Source organism: Sorex fumeus, unplaced genomic scaffold (assembly GCF_029834395.1).
Source record: "Sorex fumeus unplaced genomic scaffold, SorFum_2.1 ptg000058l, whole genome shotgun sequence".
NCBI lineage: Eukaryota > Metazoa > Chordata > Mammalia > Eulipotyphla > Soricidae > Sorex > Sorex fumeus.
This window is the reverse complement of record NW_026606115.1, coordinates 8,436,139-8,456,590: the sequence shown is the minus strand read 5'-3', so window position 1 is coordinate 8,456,590 and position 20,452 is coordinate 8,436,139. Positions and strand designations below refer to the sequence as shown.

The 20,452-nt window shown below is 41.8% G+C and overlaps 1 protein-coding gene and 1 pseudogene across 5 annotated transcripts in view; both read right to left on the bottom strand.

Moving 5' to 3' along the window:
- LRCH2 (leucine rich repeats and calponin homology domain containing 2) overlaps positions 1-20,452 on the bottom strand; it is a 167,624-nt gene that overhangs the window by 24,819 nt on the left and 122,353 nt on the right. For all 5 annotated transcript variants that reach the window (XR_008794061.1, XR_008794062.1, XM_056125653.1 and 2 more), the window contains exons 12-13: positions 5,345-5,393; positions 5,151-5,267 (exon numbers count right to left, since the gene is read on the bottom strand). Coding sequence is in view for 3 of the 5 variants with exons in the window: in XM_056125653.1 (XP_055981628.1) it covers positions 5,151-5,267; positions 5,345-5,393 (166 nt within the window). In the remaining 2 variants the exon portion in view is untranslated. The remainder of the gene's footprint in view (positions 1-5,150; positions 5,268-5,344; positions 5,394-20,452) is intronic.
- LOC130034285 (WD and tetratricopeptide repeats protein 1-like) lies at positions 13,877-15,687 on the bottom strand (annotated as a pseudogene).

Here is a 20,452-nt window from a genome sequence, read left to right as displayed (position 1 = left end):
CCCCAGAAGCCATTTGCTTTCACAATCCAAAATCACCGCCATAACCCCACCATGACTCCATTGTCTCAGAATGGACCTCACCGAGATATAATCTGCTGAAAATTGTGTAATGTGGATCTTAGTGCACCAACAGACCTGACCCAGAGACACAGCAGCAAGTCGCGGAACACACCACAGTGCTGGAGATCTCTCCAGGTTCCATACAGAGCCAATTTCACTGGGGCACCCCAGATGGAGCAGGTGCAGTCTCCCCACCTACTCCAGATGGAATCTGGGTGACCAACAGCTTCAACAAGCAAGGCCCAGGTATGCGGGTTCCAGGGCTGAATCTCCAGGCTGCATGGTGGCAGAGCATCCAAGCTGTCCCACCACAGGTTCCCCCGCTCACCCAGTAGACAGGCTGCCACACCTACAATTTGCCTCCATGTGCCATCTTAGAACAACAACAGCCCTGGCCCAGAGACTACCAGTTGAATCCCAAAATTGATTAGCGCCATACAGAGATGTTTCTGGAACCCAACCATTTACAATCTAGAAATTTACATTTACAATCGCGGCTGTGTGAGCTCTCATGATACTCAAAATGAACAATGGAAAATAAATTATCTAGTATCTGCCCACGGCAGGTAGGCTTGAATGGTGGTGGGAAATTTTGAGCAAAACATAATGCCCAAAATTAGAAAGAGTATTGGGAAACTGTCTGCCATAGAGGCAGGATGAGGAGTGGGCTGTGAGTGGTGGAAAATGTGCACTGGTGGAGGGATGGGTGTTTCATCATTGTATGGCTGAATATCAAACATGAAAGCTTTGTAACTCTATCTCACAGTGATACAATTAAAAAAAAAGCAATGTGGAGTTCATTCCCAATTCAATCAGCTTAATCAATGGCTGAAAAAATAGCAGTATTCTTACATTATTAAAAATAAGAAATCCTTTAATCATGAAAATAATGAAAATTATGAATTATACTTCTGACTCAAGAGTCATCTCAATTTTATAACTTATTTTCACATTGTAGGAAAAATTTGGTATCTTTCCATTTACTTGCAGTAAACCAACACTGACATCTTCTGACTACTTTGCAGAACTACGTATCTCCTTAAAATATTTCACAGTGACTGAAGCTTATCTTCATTTTAACTGTAAGAGAAATTAGTACTTGTTGAATAAGGATTATAAAATAAACACTGCAATGATCTCATATGTCCCTTTACATCTTATAAAATACCAATATTATTTTAAAAAATTTTAGTCACCACAAAAATGCAGTTATTTATATTATTGAAGGAATTTTAATATATAAAAATAAATATTGAATCACATCCCAACTTTTATCACCTAATTCAGTGAAAAAATTCTGGCCACCTCAAACACAATATGACAATAATCCACTGGCCTACTTCAATTCCAACAAAAGACCAACACAAGAAGCTGTACAAGCCCAATATAAAAGAGCACCTACCCCAATGCTTCACTAGATGCCTATCATAAGCCACAGAATAATGTCTGAGAGGAAAGACATATTCTAGAAGTGGAAAAGGGTGACCAACATCAACCGACCTTATTCAGAATCCTTTCCCACAATAAGAGGGACAGTGCTAGTGAACTTGAAGGTTTTACCTCTATACAACCACAACAGCATGAGGAAAAAGCGCAAATCTCCACTATGAGGAGAAGACGAGGAAAAGAGTCCTGAACCCTCAACAGGGGTTAAATACGATCTCTCTGATAAAGAATTCTGAGATGAAATTCTGAGAATATTCAAGGAACTCTAAGAATCAATGGAGCAGACATCCAGAATATTAAAGGAAGAAATGAAAGAAACAGTGGAAGGGATGTCCGAGAAAATACAGGAAGAAATGAGAGCAGAAATAAGAAAGCTACAAAGAGAAGTAAAAAGTAAAAGTTAAAAAGTAAAAAGTAAAAAGGTAAAAGTAAAAGGATTCAGTAGATGTACTTAAAAACTCAGTGGGTGCCCACAACAGTAGAATGACTACAGCTGAAGACAGAATTAGTGATCTTGAAAATGAGCAACAGACATCTTATAGGAAACAACAAACAATGGGAAAAGACTTCAAAATAGCTCTAAGGCGAATCAGAGAACTAGGGGATGACTCCAAGAAGAACAACATTAGAATCATCAGAGTAGCCGAAGGGCAGGGAGGCAACCCCAATGAAAAAGCCACAGTGAAAGAAATCATTACTGAAAAGTTCCCAGACTTAACAAATGCAGACATCCAGATCCAAGGAGTCAGGAGGATGACAGCTAAAAAAGACCCTATTGCACAAAATAAAAGAGGACATGAGGAAATGGAAACATATCCCATGCTTATGGATAGGAAGAATTAACATTGTAAAAATGGCAATATTCCCCAAGGCACTGTACAGATTCAATGCGATCTCTATGAAATTCTTCAAAGAAATGGATCAGGCACTCCTAAAATTCATTTGGAACAACAAATGCTCACAAATAGCTAAATCAATTCTTGGGGTAAGCAATACCCTCTCCAACCTCAAACTCTACTGCAAAGTGGTAGCAACAGAAACAGTATGGTACTGGAACAAATGCAGAGCCGCACACCAATGGAACAGGGTGGACTATCCCTACACAAAACCCCAAAAGTATGAACAGCTAATCTTTGATAAGGGAGCAAGAAATGTGAAGTGGAGCAAGGAAAGCCTCTTCAACAAATGGCACGGTCATAACTGGACAACTACATGAAAAAAAATGGGCTCGACCTAACACCATACACAAAAGTAAAATCAAAATGGATTAAAGATCTCAACATCAGGCCAAAATCCATAAATTACATTGAACACAAGGCCGGCAAAACCCTCCACAATATTGAGGCTAACGGTATCTTCAAAGACAACATTCCACCTACCAACAAAGTGGAAACACAGATAAACAAATGGGTCTATCTTAAATTAAGAAGCTTCTGCATCTCAAAAGATAAAATGACCATTATACAAAGACAAACAACAGAATGAAAAAGGATGTTCACCCAATACCCATCTGATAAGGGGTTGATATCAAGGATATACAAAGCACTGATTGAACTCCACAAGAAGAAAACATCCAACAACATCAAAAAATGGAATGATAAAGAAACAGAAACTTTCTCAAAGAGTGACAGCACAACGGGTAGGGCGTTTGCCTTGCATGCAGCCCACCAGGGTTCAATTCCCAGCATCCCATATGGTCCCCTGAGCACCGCTAGGGATAATTCCTGAGTGCAGAGCCAAGAGTAACCCCTGTGCATTGCAGGGCGTGAGTCAAAAAGCAAAAAAAAAAAAACCAAAAAAAAAAAAAAGAAACTTTCTCCAGGAAATCCGGATGGCTAAAAGGCACATGAGAAAATGCTCTACATCACTAATCATCAGGGAGATGCAGATCAAAACAACAATGAGGTATCTTCTCACACCACAGAGACTGGCCCACACCCAAAAGAACAAAAGCAACAGGTGTTGGCATGGATGTGGGGAGAAAGGGACTCTCCTTCACTGGCTGGCGGGAATGCTGACTGTTTCAGCCCTTTTGGAAATCAGTATGGACGATTCTCAAAAAATTAGAAATTGAGCTCCCACTTGACCCAACAATACCACTCCTGGCAACTCCTGGCAATATATCCTGGAGAGACAAAAAAGTACAGTCGAAATTACATCTGCAGTTGTATGTTCTTTGCTGCACTGTTCACAATAGCCAAAATCTGGAAAAAAACCCGGGTGCCTGAGAACAGATGACTGGTTAAAGAAACTTTGGTACATCTACACAATGGAATACTATGCTGCTGTTAGAAATGATGAAGTCATGAAATTTATAAATAAATGGTTCTATATGGAAAGTATTATGCTAAGTGAAATGAGTCAGAAAGAGAGGGACAGACATAGAAAGACTGAATCATCTGGGGAATATAAAGTAACAGAAGGGGAGACGAACACCAAAGAATAGTTGAGATAAGTACTTGAACCGGCATCACATGCTGGGGTAAAAAGGCAGCTCAGATAGAGAAGGAAACATCAAGTAAAAGGGTGTTTGGAGTACTCGCTCGGGATGCGAGATGCGTGCTGAAAGCAAACACTATAGACCAAACACGATGGCCTCTCAATATCTCTATTGCAAACCATAACACCCTAAAGGAAAGAGGAAGCAAAAGTGAATGCCCTACCACAGAGGGGTAGGAGAACTACTGGTTTCATTGGTGGTAGAGAATGGGCACTGGTGGAGGGATGGGTACTCGATCATTGTAGAACTGAAACCCAAGCACAGAAGTTTGTAAGTCTACAACTGTACCTCATGGTGTTTCACTAATTTAAAAAAATTAAGTTTTGTGAAATAGAAAAGAAAAAAAATAACAGAATCTGCTATTCATAGAGAATGTTTGTGCTGCACATTTGAATCAGAAAATGCAATAAAAGATTTTGATGAGTATTAATTATCATTCCAATGCCAATTATTTGTATTATATAGTATACATTAGAAACATATTACAATATTTATAACAGTGTACACATAAAAGTTCCATTAAAACTAAGCCAAATAATGATTTTGGATACTTTAGACAGTCTGAGATTTTAAATAAACTAAGATAAAAGACTGAAATTTACTACAGTAAGAAGAAAAGAAAATGGAGTTAGTAATTTTCAATCATCTTAAAAACATATAAATAATCATTTACTCAAACAGAAACCACTGATACTAGTCGCAAATAAATGCCAACTATTCACTGAAATATATCTGATAAAAATCTTTTTGGGTCAATCTTTTAAAACATTACAACTCAAATAACTGCATATATGTGTAGCAAATATTTATCTTTAAGTCCCATAAATCATAATTTAAATAATTTATTCACTGTTACTATTATTTTTGGCTGGGAAATAGTGTCAGGGTCTAACCCAGTCCCTCAGACATGCAAAACATGCACTCTGCCACTTAGCCACATTCCTAGCATTTAAATAAACAATATTTATGTACATAATTGGATAAATGATAATTATATAATATATAATATATAATCTAAATGTGGAAAATGAAGAAAATAACAAATTTACAATATGTAGGTAGTAAGTTATAGTCTACCACATTAATATAAAAACTGACAAAATCCAAATAATCACAAAGTAAAATTTAAGATTTAATAAAGCACCTTGAAATACTCTTTTCTAATCTGTTTGCTCCGCCTCCTTTCTTCACTCTGCCAGATTATAGGGTGAGATTCTGGCCACCGTTGTTCATCAATTTGATCCTTCTGGCTTTCTAAGGACTGTGACAAAAAAATTCTTTTAGCAAAACAAATGAAAACAAAATCTTAGATAAAACAGCAATTTAATTTCTTCTTACCTGCCATGTGAGGGGTGATAATGGTGAATTAATTTCTTCTGTTGAGATACTAAAAAATTAAAAGATACCTTAATAAATCAAAATATCTTAATTACCCTTAAATACAAATTAATTTATATCATAATATCATCTATTTTTATACCAGAAATCTAAGGAATTTATCCATTCCTACACTTTAAACTAAAAAAAAAATCTGATAAAAACATATTTAAGTTCCAAATAACTTATGTTCTTTAAAAACATCAAAATTTGTTTATCTAATATCATCTAATGCACACCACTAATCTAGTAACTTTTTTGAGTTCAAAGTTAATTATATATATATAGAAATAGTAGAACAAATATTTATAATATTAAAGTAGTAGCCATGGTCGCAGCTACAGCTGCAATAGCAAGTGCCTTATCTCTCCTGACCCTTAGCCAATACATTGGGATGGAAGAAACTCAAATAAATAACAACTTTAGTCCAATTTAGGTCCATAAATATTCCTTGAACACCAACTACGTTTCTCATTATTATGCTGTGGTGACATATAATGTGTGAAATGCTGTCTTCATTGAAAGGGATATGAAAAAAGTTATAATCACAGGAAATAGATCATCTCTTTAATTGTTTTTTAAAGTCATGTACACCCAGAGGCTGGAGAAATAGTATTGTTGGTAGTAGAGTGCTTGCCTTGCACCTGACTAACCTGGGTTTAATTTTTTGCACTCACCCATACCTTCCCCTGAGCCCTACCAGGAATAATAACTGAACACAGAGCCAAGAGTAAGTCCTAAGAACTTCCAGGTGTGGTCTCAGAACAAAACAATACAAAAATCATGTAGACCTAGAAAATATAAATAATGCCAAATGTTTTAAAAATTAAAAGTGCTTTAATTTTTAATTACAGTATGTTTTAAAAATAAACATAAATAGTTTATCATACACCTAGTAAATAAATACACACATGTACCGCATATTTTTTCATTTTTAATGAACAAATAGTAATAATCATACCTTTTTTTCAGTTAATGTATTTTGATGGGCTGGAGCAATAGCACAGCAGGTAGGGCATTTGCCTTGCACAAGGCAGACCCGGGTTTGATTCCTCCGTCCCACTGAAAGAGCCCTGCAAGCTACTGAGAGAATCCCACCCACACAGCAGAGCCTGGCAAGATACCCGTGGCATATTCGATATGCCAAAAACAGTAACAATAAGTCTCACAATGGAGATATTACTCGTGCCTGCTCGAGCAAAATTGATGAACAATGGGAGGAGAGAGCTAACAGTGCTAAAGTAGAAAATTACTAAGAAGCAAATATCACATAATGTTTCTTTCATTAGAGTTCTTTTGTTTAACTATCAAAGAGCTTAGGAAAACAATTTTTTTGGCTTTTTGGGTCATACCCGGAAATGCATGGGGGTTTTTCCTAGCTTTGCACTCAGGAATAACTCCTGGCGGTGCTCAGGGGACCATATGGGATGCTGGATATCGAACACAGGTTGGCTGCGTGAAAGGCAATGCCCCACCCACTGTACTATTGCTCCAGCCCAGGAGAACAATTGTTGCCCACTAATTCTCATACAGTCAATCTAAGTTGAACTGGTCTAGAGTTAAATATTTTAATTTAGTTTTATCTAGTGTTCAGCAGGTACTTCAGGTGTTCGAACACCTGAAGAACCTGCCATAAGTACTCATCAATACACTGGCTCAGTTCTTCACACGCTACCTGTCTGAATGCAAGGTTCCGCCCCAATGGAAAACCAGCAGGACTATACTACTGTACAAGAAGGTAGACATCCATGACATTGGCAACTATCACCCGATCTGCCTGTTGTCTGTCGTCTACAAGCTGTTCACTCGAGTCATCCTGAACAGGATTGGCAAAACACTAATGACAGACAACCATGTGAGCAAGCCGGGTTCTGAAAAGGATTGAGCACAATCGACCATATCCACATGATAACCAAGCTCATTGAGGTTTCTCAGGAGTTCAAGATGCCACTCTGTCTAATATTCATTGATTTAAAGAAGGCCTCTGATTCTATTGAGATTGAAGCAGTCATTGAAGTCCTAGCAAAACAGGGCGTTCAAACTCAATACATCAGGATCATACGTGAGCTGTACTTCAGATTCACTACCAGGATCTCACTATTCTACAGGAAGGTGATTACTGACATCGAGAGGGGTTCGGCAGGGTGATACCATTTCACCGAAGCTCTTCAGTGCAACCCTTGAGAACATCATGAGAGAACTGGAATGGGAAGGAATGGGAGTGAAGATAGACGGTCAGCAACTACACCTCCTCCACTTTGCTGATAACATCGTTCTGATAACACCAAACATCAGCCAAGCAGCACCAATGCTGGTCAACTTCGACCATGGGTGTGGAAAGGTGGGACTACAGCTAAATCTCATGGAGACAATGTTTATGAGAAACAGTCTCGTTCCTGACGTTCCATTCACTCTCAATGGACGAACATCTCTGAATGCACACTTATGTGTACCTAGGTCGAAAAGTCAACATGACGAATGACCTGGCACCTGAGTTGGGCAGGAGGAAGAGAGAGGCTTGGAATGCCTTCAAGAGGGTCAAAGAAACAGCTAAGTGGACGAAGAAACTCTGGCTCTGGGCACATCTCTTTGATTCCACTGTTCTTCCTGCATTACCATATGCCTCAGAGACCTGGGCCCTACGAAAACAGGATGAGAACGCTACTTGGGTCTCCCAAAGAGGAATTGAAAGACCTATGCTTGGAGTATCAAACTTCAGTCAAATGAGAGAAAGAATCCAGAGTTCCGACCTCCATCGATGATCAAGAATCAGGGATGCTGTCTCATTTGCCAAGGCATTGAAAATCATATGGGCTGGACACATAATGAGATTTGGAGACAACCACTGGACAAGAGCCGTTACCTACTGGATTCCACAGGACATCAAAAGATCACGTGGCTGCCCTCCTAGGATATGGTCAGACTTCTTCGTCAAGACCCTGAACAATCGGTTTGAGGCTGTTCGTGTTCCTAGAACATGCAGACGCCATTGGGCTACACTGGCGCACGACAGGGATGAATGGAGACACTGCTGGCGCCTGCTCGAGCAAATCGATGAGCAACAGGATGTCAAATGATCAAGTGATCAAGTTCAGTGTCATCTACTTTTTTAAAATTTTTTAAAATTTTTATTAGTGAGACATCTTGAGGTACAGTTGTAGACTTACAAATTTTTGTGCTTGGGTTTCAATTATACAATGATCAAATACCCATCCTGATGTAGGCAGGTAGATAGGGAAAGGCTCTCTGCAATGAAACAAAGTCTCATAGAAGAAGAATTCTAGGACTGACCCACCCTGTGGAGACAGAGAATAAGGACTTGATAAGACCATTCCCAGACCCTGAAGATATGGGCCTCCTCCCCATGAAATTCCTCCTTTCCAAGAACCCCCCTTTCAATCCGGTTGACTCCAGCGACCCAGCCCCAAGGAGATTCCAGGACATTCCAAGTCAGATGATTCTCGAACCCCCTTTCAATCTGGTTGACTCCAGCAACACAGCCCCAAGGAGATTCCAGAACATTCCGAGTCAGAAGGATCTATAAGAACCAGCTCGAGAGCGCACTTGGCGTTCTCTCCACCCTCGGAGAAGCCCGCGTTCCCTCTGGACGCGTTACTCTCTCTCTCTTACTCTCCATTCCCCCGCTTATCTGCTTATCCCTTTCTCTCCCTCTCCAAAAGCCTCCAAATAAAACCTGTTACTTCACTGCTCGTCTACTCCTGAAATTCTTTTCTGCAAGCGAGACAAGAACCCCAGAAACCTCGGGTAAGGCTTGGGACTGGTCTCTCCTTTCCTGCAAAGAGCAAATTCTCGCCCCAGCTTGAGTCCGTGGCTCCCCGAGCAATCGGGTGGCGGGAATTAACTCCCGTGCCGAGAAGATCAAGCGGAGTTCAGGTGTGGCTTGTCGGCCACCTTGTGGGGCTGGCGGGGCTTAGGCCCGTGCCGAGCAGGTGCTCACTGCAGACTTTACCGGTCCTAGCCTACCCAGGGTTCCGGGTGGCAGAGGCGGGTGGGGAGAAAGTGGCCGTCTTTCTCCTCCCCACTTCACATAAGTCACCCGTGGGGCCCACCGACATCAATCCCTCCACCAGTGCCCATTTCCCATCACCATGGATCCCAGTATCCCTCCCATACCCCCATCACCCCCATCCCACCCTGCCTCTGTGGCAGGGCATTCCCTTTTGTTCTCTCTCTCTCTTACTGGGTGTTGTGGTTTGCAAAAGAGGCAATGGGTGACAATCATGTTTGGTCTACAGTCTACTTTCAGCATGCTTCTCCCATCCTGGGAGGATCCTCCCAACACCCTTTATTTGGTGTTCCCTTCTCTATCTGAGCTCCCTTTTTATCTAGTTGAATTTGTTCTAGAGTTGAAATTTTTTTCTGGTTTTGTCCTTTTGGGTAAGTAGAGTAATATAGATCACACATACTGCTATTAGAGGACATAGTATATAATTAATATCACTGAAAATTTATACAAAGAGAATGCTGGCTAATGTTATTATTATTCAACACTATTGTGGAATTTCTTTATAGTGCAATAATAGAATTAAAATAAAAGGGATTAGGGGATGTGACTTAGTATTAAAGCACCTGCTTTCTAAGCCTGGGGTTGCAAGTTTGATCTACACCACTACCCCACATGCTAAATGAGATCCCAGCAGAACCACAATCAGGAGTCCCAGTAACATAACAAAGCATTTAACCCCTGCTGCGCACCACAACCATCTGATTACTACAACAAATTGTGAAAACTCAGGCATCCCAAGAACAATGAAGGAAGGCAAAAAGGTTCAAGAAGTTGCTGAAGATAGGAGAAGAGGAATATTCTGGGCTCATTCATTTTCCACTGACACAACAAATCTCTAACTAGATACAGAGAAATACTCCTTGAAACAGAAATTAGGATTAGTGATAAATATCTACACTAAAAATGTGAAAGACCACCCCTCATAGAATAGGCTAACAAAGGTGGAGACCAGACTGGAGAGAGTATGGTCATATATACCACCCCCTGAGCAGTGCCTCATATAAACAGAGAGCTTCTCCCTAGAGAATGAAAGGCTTGTGTTCTACATTAGGTGCCCCCAGCAACTAAGATCTGCAACTAAGAGGCAAAGTCACACATCAAGCTGTGGAAAACATTGAGGCTTTCATTAAAAACAATAGAAATGTTGGGAACAGAGATATCAAAATTAAGGGCTAAACAAAGTCCCATCTATCCTGGGACTCAGTGTAAAAAAAGCAATTTGATGAGTGCCTAGAGCATATGTAAAAGATTTACATTTGTTTAATTTAAAACATCAGTCAAATGCATAAGAAAAGTAGCAATTTCCTTATGAAAGGAAAGTCTCATGATTGCCATCTATAATTACCCACTTTATCCATCTAGTGCTAATGCTGGCAGATGTTCTACTTGCAAGATTCATTTAAAACAATAGTGGTCTAAACTAAAATGCTTCATCTCCTAACCCCACATCTTTTGTGGTTCTCAGGGAAGCTCTCATGGCCAGCAACACAACACTCATCCATGACATCTGTCCCTAAGATAGATTACATCTATAGGTTCCTCAAACAACTCACACCTTCTACTCTTAGTACAGCTTGAATCCATAGAAACTGAAAACAGCTTGTACCCACAGCTCCCCAGGCAATTCCACAGTCTCTCCCTTGACTCACACTTGAAATTCCAAAATAGCTCATGTTGGAGTACAAGGAGCTTAGGTTTATCAGGTTGCACCCATCACAGTGCTCCCGAGTCTCTCCCATTACTTTGTTTGTCTGTAACCACTTCTTTGTGCTCTCTTCCCCAACCAATTGTAAGGTCTCATCCTTCTAGGTCACTGAACTTGTACTGCAAGTTAATATTGCCTTTCTCCTCTCCTTATGTCTTTTGAATAGTTTACTTTAATGCAATGTCCTTTTGGTATAGATACAGGAAGACCGTAAACATTATTCTTAGGATTTGATTGGCTTTGGATATTATTCACTCTCCAGCATCTGCTTTTTCTACTTAAGCCTCAGTTGCCCTCACTTCCTAGCACCCCAAGGGCAGGGTCCCGACGTGGGACTGGATGGAACCAGGGCAAGCCGGTAAGTTATGTGCTACCCTAAAATCGCGAAGGTGCCACGATTCTTAACTATAGGTTAAGAGTTTGATCATAGGCAAATGCCGTCATGATCCAAAAGTAATGAAGAGACTAGGACCCTGCTGCTAGGAATAGGAAAGATATCTGGCCTGAGCACTGCAGTCTGAGATCGAGATGGCCCTAGGAGAGCAATTCTATAAGCTCAAAGTATTTCTTACTGTATCCATACAAAATGATTTATATTATGTATGCTTATATGTTGGTCGGACAAGGAGAGGAGAAACACATCCAGGGAAATCTGTTCTAGGGTGGGTTGATCTGCTAAATGAGAATCTGTCCTAGAAGTAGTTTTTCTGTGTGTCTTGACTAGCTTGGATGAGACTGAAACTTTCTCCCCTTCAAACTGCCTTCAGTAAATGATTTCAGTATATTGAGGCAGTTTCCCTTATCTCACAGGAATCTAGCTGGTTTTAGGTATGCAGATCCTAGGTGCTAAGCCAGGCCTGATCTTTGAGATGTAAATGCCTGGCTCCAGGCAGGCTGATCTTGGAGATGTAGATTCCAAGCTCTAGCAGACTAGTCTTTGATATGCTAATCCAAGTGCTTGTAACTTGTAAAAGGTGAGGCCAGGGTTACTGGCCTGCAGATGTAAAGAAAAAATGTATGGTTTGCTGCCTCAATATTCTTTCTGTAACTCCTTTTGATGACATCACTATATTGTACCCTTTAGAGGTACTACGATTTATATAAGGGAGATTTCAGGGCTCTCTGGGGGGACACATGCTCAGAGAACTTGGGAAGATGGGGCTGAGGACAGAAGCTGAGAGAACAAAGGCGCACTTGCTTGAGAGATCCTGGGGCCTCCACGACATACATCTCTTCCATGTAATAAACTGCTGCTAAGACCAACCAGGCTGGCCCTTGTTTCCTTCCTTCCCCTGACCATCCCCATCAACCTCCCTGGAGTGGGGAAACCGCCTGAGACTACTGAACACAAGAGGCCGGAGAGATCTACCACTGCTGCCCCCTTGCCCGCCCTTTTTTGTGTGTTTACACAAGCTCATGCCAACCAGCAGTCAGTAATTCACATCTATAGCTCCTGAAGCAGCTTTCTCCAACAGTTTCCATTATTACCCATCTTCCTACAATGTTCACAGAGCTCACCAGGATGCAAGCCCTCACTCCATTTTATAAACAGATTTTGCAGCCAAGGTTTCAGTCACCATAATTACTGTCATCCCAGAATCTCAGGTTAACACCTTTGAACCTTCATTTCTAACACAATACCAATAATTCAAGACTGGGAAAGAAAGCTGTTCAGATTAATACAGAAAGAAACAGAATCAAGCAAAATAAGAAGACAAAGGAATATGCTCCAAACAATAAAATCAGATACCCCGTCCCCAAACCTGATAAAACAAAAATAAGTAAACAATCCAAAGAAGATTTTGAAGCAATACTAGTAATAAAGATGTTCACTGAACTTAAGACATAAATGGATGACTAAGAATTATAACAAAAGAGGTTAAGCTCCATGTGGCAATGACTCCCTCACACCCAAATTTTAGTCACTGTCACTGTCCTCCCATTGTTCACTGATTTGCTCGAGCAGGCTCAGTAACGTCTCCATTTTGAAACTTGTTGTTACTGTGCTTGGCATATGAAATACATCACAGGTAGCTTGCCAGGCTTTGCCTTGTGCGCAGTGAGCCTGGTCGAGCCGGGTTCGATTCCTCTGCCCCTCTCGGAGAGCCCAGCAAGCTGAGAGTATCTCACCTGCGCGGCAAAGCCTGGCAAGCTATTCATTATGCCAAACACAGTAACAACAAGTCTCAAAATGGAGACATTACTGGGCCTGCTCCAGCAAATCGATGAACAAAAACAAAAGAGAATATATGAAAAATTCCCAAACAGTAAGCATGAAGCTGAAAAACATAATAGCTACAAATGATTCAATAAATTAGTTCAATAGCACACTAGATAAAGCAGCAGATAAAATTAGAGAACTGTAAGTATGATCAATGGAAGGTATCTCAAGAACTAGCAAATATGGTAAAGGTAAAAGGTAAAGGTAAAGGCCCTCCCGTTGATCATCGATTTGCTCGAGCGGGCCCAGTAACGTCTCCATTGGAGACTTTGTTGTTACTGTGTCTGGCATATCGAATACTCTCGGTAGCTTGCCGGGCTCTCCGAGAGGGGCGGAGGAATCAAACTCGGGTCGGCCATGTTGGCTGCGTGCAAGGCAAACGTCCTACCCGCTGTGCTATCGCTCCAGTCCAAATATGAAAATTAATTTTTAAAAACTAATGTCATTTAAGTGACATATAACACTGGTATTATTGGGATCCCAGAGGGAAATTGGAAAAGGGAAGAAATCTTATTTAAAGAAATAATAACTGAAAACACCCTAACCTGAAAAATGAAACAGAGATCCAGAAACGTCAAAGGGTTTTAAACAAAATGAAACCACAAAGACCCAGAGCAAGAAACATAATGATTAAAATGGCAAAACTTAAAAACAAGGAGGATGTCAGCAATACCACTCCTGGGAATATATCCCAGAGAGGCAAAAATGTATAGTCGAAGTGACATCTGCACTTGTTTGTTCACTGCAGCAATCTTTACAATAGCCAGAAACTGGAAGAAACCTGAGTGCCCAAGAACAGATGACTGGTTAAAGAAACTTTGGTACATCTACACAATGGAGTACTATGTAGCTGTTAGAAAAGATGAAGTCATGAAATTTACATACAAGTGGTACAACATGGAAAGTATCATGCTAAGCGAAATGAGTCAGAAAGAGAGGGATAGACAAAGAAAGATTACATTCATCTGGGGGATATAAAATAACAAAATGAGATTAATACCCAAGAATAGCTGAGATCAACACCAGGAGGATTACCTCATAGCTTAGAGGCCAGCCGGGTATTCTAGGGGAAAGGGCAGCTCAGATAGAGAAGGGAGCACCAAATAAAGGGTGTTTGGAGGAACCTCCCAGGAGGGGAGATGCATGTTGAAAGTAGACTATGGACTGAACATGTTTGCCACTCAATGCCTCTTTTGCAGACCACAACACCCAAAAGAAGAGAGAGAACAAAAGGGAATGCCCTGCCACAGAGGCAGGGTGGGATGGGGGGGATGGGGGGAGAGGGATATTATCCATGGTGGTGAAAAGTGGGCACTGATGGAGGGATGGATATTTGATCATTGTACAAGCCGTTGGAGACACTATTGGAGACGCCATTGGTGGCCATCTTGTCATTCTGAACTTCCCCTGAGGAATGGCATTTTCTGGGCAAGAGGAAGATATACGGCCACTGCTTTTAAGTCAGGTCAAACAAATAGACCTGCTCCCCACCCATGCTGACCAGAAGCTCTGTGCCTTTGGGGCTGGTGGTCACATAGGTGGCCACCAGCACTCGAAGACAGTTGTTATAGTCAGGCATCTTCACTGGCAAGTGCCCTGCTACGTAATACTGGGCTGCACCATCTGGACGGGGCTTATGCCAGTGACACAAGGTGTGCATGCTGGGCGAAGGAATATGCTTCATGTTCTTCCTGTGGTTTTGGATCTTGCGAATGTTGTACAGCTTCACGAAGAGCCCACTGGCCCCTACTGCCAGGCAGTTGTTGTCCTGGGGGTTGACAGTGAGGCACTTGGCCTCCACCAACTGGACACAGTACTCTGTCTTGTCAATCAGCAACTCCGAGTACTTGCTGTTCTCCTGAAAGTCATACTGGCAGATAAGCCCATCCTCAGCAGCACTCCAGAACATACTGGGCCACATAGGCACCATGGAAGTACACTTTCCTCAGTCTGTGTGGTCTCCAAACATGTGAATGGATCATTTACAGTCAGATCGTGGACATGCACCTCGGAGTCAGCTGCCCCCATGATCAAGATTCAGTACCCAGTGTGAGGCAGGAACTTGACAGAGAAGATATTTGCAGTGTGGCCCATGTGCATGGAGAGTAGCTTCTTGTGGTGCAGTGGGTCCCACACAATTGTGTGCTGGTCATGAGAGCCAGAGGACAGCTAGCATCCTTTTGCATTTCACTCCAGACAGTTGACACAACTTGAGACCCTGCAGTTCTGCTTCTAGTCCCAGCCACTGGATAAAGGGGTCCAGTGACATGGTAGCGCCGTTCAAAGCTCAGGGCACCCTGTTACTTGATCTGCCTATGGATAAGATCTCTCGTTATGCTGACCTTTACCATCTTCTCTTAGTGAGGTCAAAAGAAGGAAGCTATATACTGATCTTTAGGAACCTTGACCATTCCAGTCAAGCCCAGGTACACAAGACACACATTTAATTACGTGTCAGGCCTCTTTCAGGACCAGCTTCGGTGCAACTTCAGGATCCCATGTCCATCTGGGAAGGGGGACAAGCCCCTCTCCTGGGACGGGGGCCACGGATCCCGGGGAAGGGGCTGGGGGGCCCGGGTAGCTCTAGCCTGTTCCCATGCTCCTCAACGGGCACTTGACCATGGCTGGATAGCATCTCCACCCACCCCTGCACACCGCCTCACACCCACACTCACGCACTCTCACACTCCCTTGCACGCTTTCCCAAAGAACTCCACATTGGGACCCATGGTCTAGAATGGAACAAACTGGGTGAGAGACTGAGTTCATCATGCTAACCAAAATCATCCATGGTTACTCACAGTTCCAGAAGGCCAAATCTAAACGTTGGACAAGGGAGTCTCCCATTGGACAGTTCCACGACAAAATTGACCACATCATATTCAACCTACGGTTTTGCCTGACCTACCCCAAAATTCCAAACGGGATCAGACCACTTTCTCCTTCCTGCAAAATTCTACTTCACAGACCAGGGAGAAAAGACTGCAAAGTTTAAGAAGGGAACTCCCAGAACGACCACCAACTGGGAGCTCTTTGGTACTATTGCGACAACATGGGAAGATGCCATCATTGATGACATTGATGAGAAATACAATCAACAGGTTCAACACTTGCAAGATTGTGCAAGGAATGCTGAGAGAAAGACACAAAAAGACACCTGTCTTCAAAACTCTCCAGTTCATTCGCCAATGTGGCTTGGCACAAGCCTCAGGAAACCACAAGCTAATGTCTGAGCTCGCAAAGCAGTGCAGAGAAGCAATACAGGAAGACCTCAAAGAGAGAAGAGCAACAGTGCTGGCCAATGTGGCAGAAGCCGGGAAAAGTATTCACAATGCCCGCCTGTACTTCGCAAACTACAAAACCAAAATGATTGCCCTCCAACATCCTGATGGATCTATCAAATCTTCCAGAAGGGCAATGGAGAAGATTATCCAAGACTTCTACTCAGATTTCTTGGATATCCACGTCCAACTGCCCATACACCAAATTCCACAGGATGATATGTCACTTCCAATGTTCTACCTTCCAAAATCTGACATGCCATTTCATTAGTATAGAAGCGAACAGCATCCGGCCTAGACAGAGTCAGATGCAAACACCTGAAGAATGTGCTGTCAGTACTCATTAATACACTGGCTCGGCTCTTCACATGCTACCTGTCTAAATACAAGGTTCTGTCCCAATAGAATACCAGCAGGACCATTTTATTGTACAAGAAGGGAGATATCCACGACACTGGCAACTATCACTCGATCTGCCTATTGTCTGTTGTCTACAAGCTGTTCACTCAAGTCATCCTGAATAGGATTGACAGAAAACTAGGTGAAGGACAACCATGCGAGCAAGCTGGGTTCCGAAAAGGAATTAGCACGATCGACCATATCCACACAGTGACCAAGCTCATTGAGGTTTCTCAGGAGATCAAGATGCCGCTCTGTCTAACGTTCAATGACGTTCAACAGAATGCCTTTGATTCTGTTGAGATTGAAGCGGTCATCAAAGCCCTAGCCAAACAGGGCATTCAAACTTAGTACATCAGGATTCTCGGCGAGCTGTATTAAGGATTCACCACCAGGATCTCACCATTCTACAAGGAAGTGATAATCGACATAAGGAGAGGTGTTGGGCAGGGTGATACTATTTCAGCAAAACTCTTCAGTGCCACCCTCGAGAATGTCATGTGATGACTGGAATGGGAAGGAATGGGAGTGAAGATAGACGCTGGCAACTAAACCACCTCCACTTTGATAATGACATCATTCTAGTAACACCAAACATTAGTCAAGCGCACAAATGCTGGCCAACTTCGACCATAAGTGTGGAAAGATCGGACTGCAGCTGAATCTCACAAAGACAGTGTTTATGAAAAACGGACTAGTTCCTGACATTCCATTTGCTCATCTCTGAATGCAGCAGTTATGTGTACCTATGTCGAGAAATCAGCATGACGAATGACCTGGCACTGAGCTGTGCAGGAGGAAGATATCAGTGTGTAATGCCTTCAAGAGCATCAAAGAAATAGCTAAGAGGATGAAGAACCTATGGCTCCGGGCACATCTCTTCGACTCCACTGTTCTCTCTTCACTAACATATGCCTCAGAGACCTGGCCCTACAAAAACAGAATGAGAACACTATTCGGTTCACCCAAAGAGGAATCAAAAGAGCTATCATGCTTTACTCAAGTGAGAGAAGGAATCCGGAGTTCCGACCTCTGTCGACAAGGCATCAAAAATCAGATAGGCTGGACATGTAATTCGATTTGAAGATGACCGCTAGACTAGAGCTGTTACCGACTGGATTCCACGGGACATCAAAAGAATGCATAGCCGCCCACCTATGAGATGGTCAGACTTCTTTGTCAAGACCCTGAACAAACGGTTTGAGGCTCTTCGTGTCCTTATAGTGTGAGCAGATGCCATTGGGCTACATTAGCACATGACAGGGACAAATGGAGACATTATTGGCGCCCACTTGAGAAAATTGATGAATAACGGGATATCAAGTGGTTATTAAGAGACATAAGGTTACCAGCTAAAGAAAAAAAATGTTTAAAAGGCAATAGCTTTCTAACACATCAAGTTATAAAATATATAAGGAAAATTACATTTACGAAGACCTTAACTTGGGGCAGGCTGGAGCGAGAGCACAGTGGGTAGGGTGTTTGCCTTGCATGTGGCCGACCTGGGTTTGATTCCCAGCATCCCATGTGGTCTCCTGAGCACTGCCAGGAGTCATTCCTGGGTGAAAAGCCAGTAGTTACCCATAGTATCACTGGGTGTGACACAAAAAGGAAAATAAAAAGAACTGGAGTCAGAGTGATAGAGCAGTGGGTGGGGCACTTGATTTGCACTTGACCAACCGTGGTTCTATCCCTGGCATTCCATATGGTCTACCAAGCCTGCAAGGATTGATTCCTGGGCACAGAGCCAGGAGTAACCCCTGAGCACCAACAGCTCTGGCCCTAAAACAAAAAAATAAATAAAAAGAAGAAAACTAGTCATAAAACACACATGAAACAAAACCAAAGAAGTCTATCAAGCAACTTGAATAACTGGAATGACCTTGTATAGTGAAACTAAATACTATAGGGATAACAATAAAAATGAAATTTTCTATAAAAACCCAAGAAAGACTTTTGAGGTCTAGAAATTTGATGTTTCAAAGTTAATTTGGAAGAACAGATAATCAAAACCAGAACAGATATGTGCTTCCCTACAAGAAAATTTGATAATATGTAATTAGAAAATTTTATATATAGGTTACAATAGTTAAACAGAACTATCTCCAAAAGTTATCTATTTTTCAACAGAAGGGTGCAATAGGATCACAAATATAACAACTAATAAAAATGAAATTTATAATCACTGTGGAAATGAAAGATACATAACAGGGTTGAGACAACACACCATTACATTACAGCTGGTTAGTACACAGAGGAAAAAAAGAAAAATAGAAATAAAGGCAGAGTGAGAAAAGGAGAGAAATAAAGGGGAAATCAGATTATTTACCTCTTAACAAATGCAAAAGATAATGAATTGAAAGGTTTACATATGAGGAAAGGTGAAATCACGTAAGTACCTGAAATAGATGTTTTATTTTTGAGGGAGAGGGCGCATGTAAGACACAATCAGAATTAAGCATTGACTAAGTACAACAGAAAGCAAAAATAAGACTTTGCCTCTAATAGTACCTGGTGGAGTTATATCCTAAGTAAAAAAAAAAACTTAAGATAGATAAAACATATAAAATATATGCTTTTCAAGACATTGACTTAAAGGCACAAAACTATTTTCATGATCACGATCACGATAATCCTATTGTTCCTCGATTGCCTCGAGCAGGCAACAGTAACGTCTCCTTTGTCCTAGCCCTGAGATTTTAAAAAGTGCCCTATTCAAGGCTCTTTCAGGGTTAGGAGAATGAGACCCATCATTCTTCCTGGTGTTTGACATATTGGATACGCCATGCGGAGTTTGCCAGACTCTGCCATGTGGGCAGGATACATTTGGTAGCCTGCCAGGTTGTCCAAAGTAACAACAAGATAATAAGATGTCCCGCTCGTGGCTGTGCGCTTCCGGGAATAAAACTATTTTATTCTTTAGCAATATATAGTAGCACGGTAGAACCGTCCTGTTGTTCGTAGATTTGCTTCAGCGGGCACCAGTAACGTCTCCATTGTGAAACTTCTTGTTACAGTTTTTGGCATATCAAATACACCACAGGGGAGCTTGCCAGGCTCTGCCATGTGGGCGGGATACTCTCGGTAGCTTGCCTGGCTCTCCTAGAGGGATAGAGGAATTGAAACAGAGTGGCCGCCTGCAAGGCAAATACCCTACCCGCTGTGCTATCGCTTCAGTCCAGAAATACATATTAAGCAAGCTAAAACCAATGGCTGAGTCAGGTTACTACAGAGAGAAGGTACAAGCTGTAAACCCAAGGCAGAGTCCAGGAGGCTTCTTGAATTAAGGAAACAGATCTTGGGGTCCACAGAGAAAAAGACAGATGGAGTTAACAGGACAAAATAACAAAGACAACAGTGATATACAAGGAAAGGTATTCTTCATGTTCCAGGAAAGTACAGATTACTAATCATACATATAAGGAAACTAGTCTAG